The 9680-nt window shown below is 51.0% G+C and overlaps 1 protein-coding gene across 1 annotated transcript; it reads left to right on the forward strand.

The window, feature by feature from the left end:
• Positions 1-1896: 1896 nt before the first annotated feature.
• DHDH (dihydrodiol dehydrogenase) lies at positions 1897-9466 on the forward strand. The gene is given in 7 exon segments (XM_032325959.1): positions 1897-2036; positions 2417-2528; positions 3924-4087; positions 6012-6264; positions 7943-8067; positions 8803-8956; positions 9186-9466. Coding segments are annotated over 7 exon segments (1008 nt in total). The 5' UTR covers positions 1897-1946; the 3' UTR covers positions 9296-9466.
• Positions 9467-9680: the final 214 nt, after the last annotated feature.

The following is a 9680-nucleotide window of genomic DNA, read 5'->3' on the forward strand; positions in this document are numbered from 1 at the left end:
TACCTCTAAATTCTACATTGTCTTATGCCCTTTGTTAATCCCTTGGCTCTCACTCCAGCTCCCAGAGAGGCTATCATCTGCTTACCAGCCAGCGGTCTACCCCTAGTTCCTTATCAGACCTTTGGCACACAGGATTCTTGTCCCAGGGCAGTGATCTTCCTAACTTGATTATGAATTAAACACAGCCGTCACAGTTCAGTGTTTGGACTGTACCCCACTGAAAGTTTACGTTTTTGAGATTTGGTGTATACATAGTGTGGAGTTAGTTCACCCATTTTTCTTGCTGTGTGGTACCCTGTTGTTAGAATTCGCCACCGTTTGCTCATGGGCTCTTCTACTGATGGCTCTTCCCAATTTTGAGCTATCACGGCCAATGTTGCAATAATACATACACCCTCTCAGGCACACATCGGACAGTTTCTCAAGGGTATGTGTCTTCTGCCCACAGTGGAAATTGCTGGATCACGAGGCACCCTCCTTTTCTCCTTTACCGGATATTGCAAAATGATTCCTCTGGGTACAGGGACTCGCTGCCAACAATTTGAAGTCGTAACATTTCATCCTGAAACTGTTTAAGAACTTACAAAAATAGTACAGAAAGCTCCCCCTTGTACCCGACAGGTAGCGTCCCCCCACCCTGCAACCCACCCTGCGATGATATCTTAGGTAAATATAGTGCATTGTCAAAGCCAGGAACTGACATTGCTACATTATTTAATCAGCTGGTTTGTTTGTTTGTTTGTTTTCTTTTTTAAGATTTTATTTATTTGAGAGAGAGCACAAGCTAGGGGGCAGGTAGGGGCAGAGGGAGAGGGAGAAGTAGACTCCCTCGCTGAGCAGGGAGCCTGATGCCCGACCCTCACATCATGACCTGAGCCATAAGCAGTCATTTAACCGACTGAGCCACACAGGAGCCCCTGAAACTCAGACCTTAACTGAATGTCTACAAGGAAAGAGAAGTGCACAGATTTGCCATGAGTGAAGTTGGCCAGCCCTTTGCCAATTGACTTAGAGAATAATCACTTGATATATTTTACATTGTAGACTCTGGAGCTCAGTTAATCCTCTTCAACAAGTAGATGCCATTGTGACTTCAGTTTTGGAATAGGAAGGTGAAACTCTGATAGGGAAACCCTTTGCCCAAAGCAGTACAGCCAGGCAGTGGCAAGGATGGGCTGGGACCAGTCAACCTGGCTCCTGGGCTCTTAAGAAGCGAACAGACTGGTTTCTAAGACTTAACGGTCTTTGGAAACAGCCAGTTTGCACGTCTTCACATCCTGGCTGCGAGGCTTCCAAAAAACGACCATGGCTTTCTGGGACTGTTTCTCCTTCTGTAAACAGCGAGCGATAGAACCCAGTTCGCAGATCTGCGGTGAGAAATTGGAAGAGAGGAAAGTAAAGCACGGAGCTGGGGGCCTGGCCACGACAGGTGTTCTAGAAATATTAGTAATGTTTATATTTGCTATTACTATCTTGCCCCCCCCCACACCTAGGCAATTCCTAAGGGTGCCCGGCTTTGGGGGCGAAAGAGGGGAAGGAGGAAGGGCGCCAGCTCTGAAGGTGACAAGGGAGAAAGCCTCCCCACCCACTCCTGCAGGGCCTGGCTAGCGTGTGGGTAGAGCGTGCAACTCTTGTTGTCGGTGGGGACTTCAACCCCAATGTTGCCCGTAGAGATGAAAAAGGAAAAAAAATTTCACGTGGTTAGAAGTCCCCATCGGCGACTCATGGAGAATTTCTGGTCCCACCCCCTCATAAAGCAGAGCCAATGGTGAGCTGCTAGATTTAAATAACCTTCTCCTTTGCGTCCGGACTGCAGGCCTAGTGGCCAATGAGAAGTGGCGTAGGTGCAAGAGGCGGAGAAATAACCACGCCCCCGGATGGGCGGGGCACCAGGTTTTTAATTTCTAGGCGCAGGTGGCAAAACCTTGCGACCCCAGGTTTTGACGATGGCGGTGCGCTGGGGCATCGTGTCAGTCGGTTTTATCTCCAGCGACTTCACGACTGTGCTGCGAACGCTGCCTCGCTCCGAGCACCAGGTCCACCCTCTCTCTGGAATCCTCTGGAAGAGCAGGCCTGGGGACCGGGACTCCAGGGTCTGAGGGAGGAGGGAGCCAGGGTACCCTACTCCTTTCTCCCTACTTCTGTCCCGTGGACTCGACTTTCGTCAAGTTCGGGAAGGGTTTATTCTGAACTACTGCGAAGAATACAAATTTAGGTATTAGGGGATTTAATTTAATCGCTTGCGCCAGATCTCTCTTTTCCAGGACCCGTGTCCAGCCCCCGTCACGTCCTCCCCCGGGACCCCTTCTCTTCGCATCCTGGGGGATGTAGTTTTCTTATCCCGGGCCCTTCTCCATCAACCTCCCTCCCATCCACCTGTCGCAGCCTCCCAAGTCTGACCCTAGCGTCCTTCCAGGTGGTGGCGGTAGCAGCCTGAGACCTGAGCCGGGCGAAGGAGTTTGCGAAGAAACATGACATCCCCAAGGCCTATGGGTCCTATGAGGAGCTGGCCAAAGACCCGAATGTGGGTGAGTGACACATGCAGCCGAAGCCACCAGGGCGCTGGCTCTAGGCTGCCCCGTAGGATAAACACGGCTCCGCGGGATGGCCCAAACCCTGTGGGCTTCTGAAGGGTCTGGGGCTGGGGGGACAGAACTGTAGGAACTGGTTGGGTCTGCGATTAACAGTCTAGCAAGAAATTGCGTTTGTTAACAAGGTGTCCGTGGTTTGGAAGGGGCCTGAATTTGTGAGCCTCTTAAGACTTTTTTTTTTCTTTGGGGCGCCTGCGTGGCTCAGTGGGTTATAAGCCTCTGCCTTCGGCTCAGGTCGTGATCCCGGGGTCCTGGGATCGAGCCCTGCATGGGACTGTCTGCTCCGCGGAGAGCCTGCTTCCTCCTCTCTCTCTCTCTGCCTGCCTCTCTGCCTACTTGTGATCTCTGTCTGTCAAATAAATAAATAAAATCTTTAAAAAAAAAAAAAAGACTTTTTTTTTCTTTTTAGGATTTTTATTTATTTATTTTATTCATTCACTCATTCACTCATTCATTCATTCATTTGAGAGAGAAAGAGTGTAGCAGAGCTCAGGCAGGGTGAGCTGCAGAGGGAAAGGGAGAAGCAGGCTCCCCACTGAGCGGAGAACCCCATACTGGCTCGATCCCAGAACCCAGGGATCATGACCTGAGCAGAAGGCAGACGCTTAACCAATTGGGCCACCCAGGCACCCCAGGCACCCCTGTTCAGGACTTTTTTTTTTTAAGATTTTATTTATTTATTTATTAAAAGATTTTATTTATTCGTTTGACAGACAGAGATCACAATCAGGCAGAGAGGCAGGCACTGGGCAGGGCAGGGTGGAGAAGCAGGATCCTAGCCGAGCAGAGAGCCCGATGTCGGGCTCAATCCCAGGACCCTGGGATCATGACCAGAGCGGAAGGCAGAGGCTTTAACCCACTGAGCCACCCAGGCACCCCTGTTCGGGCTTTAAGTAAGCTGTGTGGCCTGGGCTCCTATATTCTGGAGTGGCCTGGATAGTGGGGGGCAGGATGGTAGAGCTGGACAGCAACCTGACTGGAGTTAGGCTGCTGGAACTGGCATTTTGCTCTTCTGCTTGCCCTTCTCAGTTTCCTCATTTGTAAAACAGGCGAAATAAGAGTATCTGCCTCTTGGTGGTATCGTGACAAATGACTTCATGATCATTTTGGAAGGTTGGAAATAATCTGAAGAAAATGAGTTATAGGAGAGAATGGTTAGCTCCTTCCTAATGGGACACGAGGCTTGACCCCTAGGATGGGACTGACCGTCCTTGGTTGGTGGGACCCCAGTTCCTAGCTTGCTGGGGGCGGGGCCTCGACATTAGGGGCAGGTCCAGGACGTCTGGGGTGGCCTGGGCTACTAATGTCTCTCCCTCCTTCCTTCCAATCCAGAGGTGGTCTACGTCGGCACCCAGCAGGTCCAGCACAAGGCCGCAGTGTTGCTATGTCTGGCAGCGGGCAAGGCCTTTCTGTGCGAGAAGCCCATGGGCACAAACTCTGCGCAAGTTCGCGAAATGGTTGCCGAAGCCCGATCCCAAGGCCTCTTTCTCATGGAGGTGAGGGTGAAGGGGACATTCCAACCTCCAACAGAGTGCTTCTTGCCATTATTAAACATGGCTGCCAGTGGACTTTTTTGGAGGAGCACAACAGAAGTGTTTGTCAAGAACAAAGACCGCCGCAAAGGGAACTGTTGTTGGTGTGTTTTCCAGAATGCAGTTGAGCTGGGCCATGAACTCTGCTAGCAACATCTGTCAGGAGGGAGAGCCCTTGCTTAGCAAACATCAGCCCCCTGAGTGGTATTTTGTCAGCTTTTTAGAGAAAAAGTGGCACAAAACAGCAACAGGCTGAGTTTGGGGGAATTTCCAAGGATATTGATCAGAAGGAGCAGGGCACCTCCACCTTACCAACTCTCAAGGTCAACCTGTCTTTGCTTTTGCCCTTATCAGACATGGCTACCTCTATGGGACCTTTGACAGTTTGCAGAGTGCCAGTAATTAAAATGGTTGCCCAATGGCACTAGATAGCACCAGCAGTTAAGATGGCTACCAAATGACCTTTAGGAGCTATTTTCACATTAAGGAATATCCTGGTTCTTAAATGCTGCCTTGCCATAGGTTCTGCCAATAGTAGCAACAGCTATCTCTTACTTCCCCATGTCCTAGCTAGCTGTCTTGTGCCCACTACTGCTCCCAGTCTTCAAAGTTCTCTATGTACAAGGAGGAGATAGTCCAGATTTACTCTGGTTCCTTGGTGCTTCTGGTTCTCACTGTGCCTCGGCAGTGCCAAAGTGCTGAATTTATTGCTTCCTTGTTTTTATTGGCTCCAGTTGTGTTCCAGATCCAACCCTAGGAACTCTGAATTCATAATGGGTTAAGACACAGACTCAGTTTTCAATGAGCTCAAGGTCGGCCATGGTCACAGAAATGGGCTATCGCGATGCCCAGTTGCACAGACTTTTGTAGATACAGTACCAGGCAGTTGACAGAACCCAGAGGCATCAGCCCAGCGTGGGGGATAGTCAAGGAAGTTACCCGCGGGTAGGGACTGACCCAAGCCATAAAGGAAAAGTACAGTGCCCAGGTAAACAGGCCAGAGAGGGAAAGCAGAGTTAAGACTTCCAGAAAATAAAAGTGGGCAGATTTCATGTCTTTAGTTGAACTTGACCTTGGACAGGCTTTAGAGTCAGAGGAGACTCTAGATTCCATCTCACCGGTTCCTAGCTCTGTGATCTTGGGTGGGGCAAGTAATTTGAGACAGGGCCAACTCAGAGCAGGAAAGCTGCCTCCGGGACCACGTGGAGGATGGTCTGGAGTGGGGTGACCCTGTGTATTCGGTTGCCAGGGCTGTGATCACAAAGTACCACCACAGAATGGGGAACTTCAACAACAGAGACTTATTTTCTCCTACTTCTGGAAGCTAGAAGTCCGCGATCAAGGTGCTGGTTTCTCCTAAGGCCTCCCTCCTTGGCTTGGAGAGTGCACTCTTCTCCCTGTGTCTCAGGTGGTCCTTCCTCAGTGTCAGTGTCCTCATCTCTTCCTGTCAGATGAGGGCCTGCCACAATGACTTCATTTTAACCTAATTACCTCTTTAAAGACCCCATCTCCACACTGGGAGGTCCTGGCGTTGGGCGGAGGGGAGCCGGTTAGGACCTCACCCTGAATTTGGTGGCGACACAATTGAGCCCATAATTATTGGGAGACTGGGGGAATGGTCCAGCTAGAAAGGACAAGGCCCGAGTTGGGGCCCTGAAAATGGAGAGGAGAGGAGAGGGGCAGAGAGACTCAGGGACAGGACACAACCTGGGGACTGATGAAGGCTGTGGAAGGGAGAGGGAGGGCTCTTGAGAGGACAGTGGGGGGCAGCAGGGAGTCCCTCATGCTGGGGTTCCACAAGGGAGAGGAACTGGTTGGTTAACTCATGGGTCTTGACGTCTTTCCTTCCTTTTCCATTGTCCTGCTTTCTCCTGTCTGTGGTGTGCAGGGCATCTGGACACGCTTCTTTCCTGCTATAGAAGCTCTGAGGTCGGCTGTGTCTCAGGGAGCTCTGGGAAGTCTCCGGGTGGCTCGGGCAGAATTTGGGAAGGACCTCACTGGCATACCCCGGATCATAGACAAGGCCCAGGCTGGCGGTGCCCTGTTGGACTTTGGTATCTACTGTGTCCAGTTCATCTCCATGGTCTTTGGTGGGCAGAAGCCCGAGAAGATTTCAGCCATGGGCAGGCTCTATGAAACAGGTACGGTCTATCCTGGACTGTATGAGCACGATAAGGGTGATCCTCCCTCACTGGGAGCACTGAACTGGGGATGAGCCTCCTAGACCCTAAGAATCAGGTTAGACAGCTGTAGGAACTTCCTACCCAAAGTCAAAGAGGATCAGAGTGGAGAGTGTGGGCAGGCTCTGTCCTGAGATTTGCTGTGTGGTTTTAGCCAAGGCACTTAACATCTCTGAAGCCTAGTTACTGGTAAAATGTCAATAATAAGGTGGTCAGAAGGGAACCAGGCTGGCTCAGTCAGTAGAGCATGTGGGCTCTTGATCTTGGGGTTGAAAGTTTGAGCCCCACATTGGGAGTAAAGAGAGACAAAGAAAGAAAGGGGAACTGAGGTTGTCATAAAGTTAATGAAGTCAATCTCTCTTTTTTTTTTCATCTGGCTAGTGTGGCCTCATTCACATGGTGGGCTCAGTTTCAAGTCCAGTAAAAAGCAGGCCCCAGTATGCAAGCTTTTTTCTTTTAAGATTTTATTCATTCATTTGACAAAGGGAGAGATCACAAGCAAGCAGAGCAGGAGGGAGAGGGAGAAGCAGGTTTTCCGCTGAGCAGGGAGCCCAGTGAGGGACCTGATATCAGGACCCTGGGGTCATGACCTGAGCCGAAGGCAGATGCCTGACCGACTGAGCCACCCAGGTGCACCCCCCTTTTTTTTCAGCATACATTGATTTTGGTAACAGCTTTACTGAGATATAATTCACATACTGTACAGTTTATTTATTCAAAGTGTACAATCCCATGGCCTGGGATTATTCTCCCATTTCCCAAACCCCTGAGCCCTCCACAGCCACACTCATCTCTTCTCTGGCTCTGGGGATTTTCCAGATATGAGACACTTCACGCAAGTGGCATTCAACAATACGCAGCCTTTCGGGTCTGCTTCTTTCACTTAGCATATGTGTTTTTTTTGTGATTGTTGTTGTTTTTAAATTTTTTTAAATATTTATTTATTTTGGGGGGAGGGAGAGAGCATGTATTATGGGGGGAGGAGCAGAGGGAAAGGAAGAGGGAGAGAAGCCGATTCCCTGCTGAGTAGGGAGTCTGACTTTGGGTTCGATTTCAGGATCCTGGGATCACAACCTGAGCCGAGACCAAGAGTCCAACACATAACCGGCTGAGCCAGGTGCCCAGCACGTGTGTTTTTCGTGCCTCATTCTTTTTTCACTGCTGTGGTAGAGGCGAGGTCTCCTTTTTTTTCTTTTTTTAAGATTTTATTTATTTATTTGTCAGAGAGAGAGCGAGAGCACAAGCAGGCAGAGCGGCAAGGAGAGGCAGAGAGAGAAGCAGGCTCCCCGCCGAGCAAGGAGCCTGATATGGAACTCGATCTCAGGATCCTGGGATCGTGACCCAAGCTGAAGGGAGCGGCCCAACCCACTGAACCACTCAGGTGCCCCCCCCTTTTTTAAATATTTTATTTATTTGACAGAGAGACACAGTGAGAGAGAGAACATAAGCAGGGGGAGTGGGAGAGGAAGAAGCAGACTTCCCGCCAAGCAGGGAGCCCGATGCGGGGCTCAATCCTAGGACCCCGGGATCATGACCTGAGTCAAAAGACAGACGCCCAATGATTGAGCCACCTAGGTGCCCCAGTGTTCCATAGGCGGGATTTGAGACCAGGCCTTCTCCTATCCTGTGCCTTCCCCAGGTGTGGACGACACGGTCACTGTGCTCCTCCAGTACCCAGGAGAGCTCCAGGCCAGCTTTACCTGCAGCATCTGTGCTCCACTCTCCAATACAGCCTCAGTGAGCGGCACCAAGGGCATGGCCCAGGTGAGATGCGACTGACCAAGCTGGGAACTGGGGCCCCTCCCAACAGGAGTGCGCCAGTTGCGGTTGCCGGACCCGACTGGGGGCTGAATCAGCCTCTTTCCCAACATTGCTAAGGAAGGCATCCTCGACCACCAGGCCATGGGATGGGTTTGGACCTCTAGGCTCCTTCCTGAAGGTGAATTTCCTGGCCTGTCAAAAATCCTTGAGACTGAGGAGAAACTAGTTCTTATCAACCATGCTTAGAGGGCCGATGTGGCCTGTGGAATTGCTTCCAGGATTGGGTCCAGGCATTACCAGAGATTGGCCTCATTGGGCTTCCTGGGGCTCTGTTGCTAAAAAGAAATTCTGTTCTTAGCAGAAGAATTTGGACCTTGCCTGGGCACATTTCTGTCTCCAGTTTGGCCTAGACTTGGTAATGGGAATATTGTTGGCTTCCCGGGGCTCTGGGGCCAAAAAATCAAGTCTCCTAGTAAATAAGAAGATGCTGGATTGTCTAAGTCTCCTCCTTGCAAAGGAGAGTCACACACATGTGGAGATAAGCCGTCTTCGAGGCCTAAGCATCCTGTTAGAGAGGGGTTTGTCCCTGGGAAGATGAACAGACAGTTTTCTATTGTGACAGTTCTGTGGCTGAGAAGCAAATCTCCAGCATTGGGGAAGAGGGGGACAAGCTGAGGGAGGCCCCCTGAATATCCTTAGGCTGGAGCCCACAGTGGCCACCTCTTCTCTCCCCACCAGGTCCTTGAGCCCTTCTGGTGCCCAACAGAGCTGGTGGTGAAGGGAGAGCATAAGGAGTTCCCGCTGCCACCAACCCCAGGCAAGGAGCTCAATTTTCCAAATGGAGCGGGCATGGTTTATGAGGCCAAGCATGTCCGGGAGTGCTTGCGAAAGGGTAAGGATGTGAAGGATGGGTGAGAGGGTGGCAGGTGGAGGGGCAAACCTGGTAGGAAAAGCGGGCTGCTCCCCAACCCTCAGCTTCTCTAAGTAGCTGTCTAGAACTACAATTCCCAGGCTCCCCTGGGGGCATCGGTCGACTGCGCCTCACAGGATTCAGGGAATGGTAGTTCTTTTGATCTTAAAGGCGTGACTCAGAAGGGGTCCCTAACTGTACTCTCCCCCAGGTCTGAAGGAAAGTCCTGTGATGCCCCTGGTGGAAAGTGAACTCCTGGCCGACATCCTTGAAGAAGTGAGGAAGGCCATTGGAGTCACCTTCCCCTAAGACAAACACTGACGTGTGCCCTGAATAAAAAAGACGTGGCTCCCACAGAGATTGTGGCAATGGTGGTTTGGTGGGAGCTGGAGCAAAGGGGTTGCCAGAGGGGTCACTAGAGAATAAATTGGTAGAAGGATGTGGGGACGGGGAGGAAGACAGGGTCAGGACCACACTTTTTAAAAAGATTTTATTTCTTTATTTGAGGGAGAGAGAGCGCAACAGGCAGAGGGAGAAGCAGACTCCCTGCTGAGCAGAGAGCCTGATGTGGGACCCAATCCCAGGACCCTGGGATCATTACCTGAGCTGAAGGCGGAAGCTTAACTGACTGAGCCACCCAGGCATCCAGAGACCACATTTTTCACAAGCTCTTAGAGCAGACCCCTGTGGGTAGAGCTTAGTTTGC

This window comes from Mustela erminea, chromosome 19 (assembly GCF_009829155.1).
Source record: "Mustela erminea isolate mMusErm1 chromosome 19, mMusErm1.Pri, whole genome shotgun sequence".
NCBI classification, from domain to species: Eukaryota; Metazoa; Chordata; class Mammalia; order Carnivora; family Mustelidae; genus Mustela; species Mustela erminea.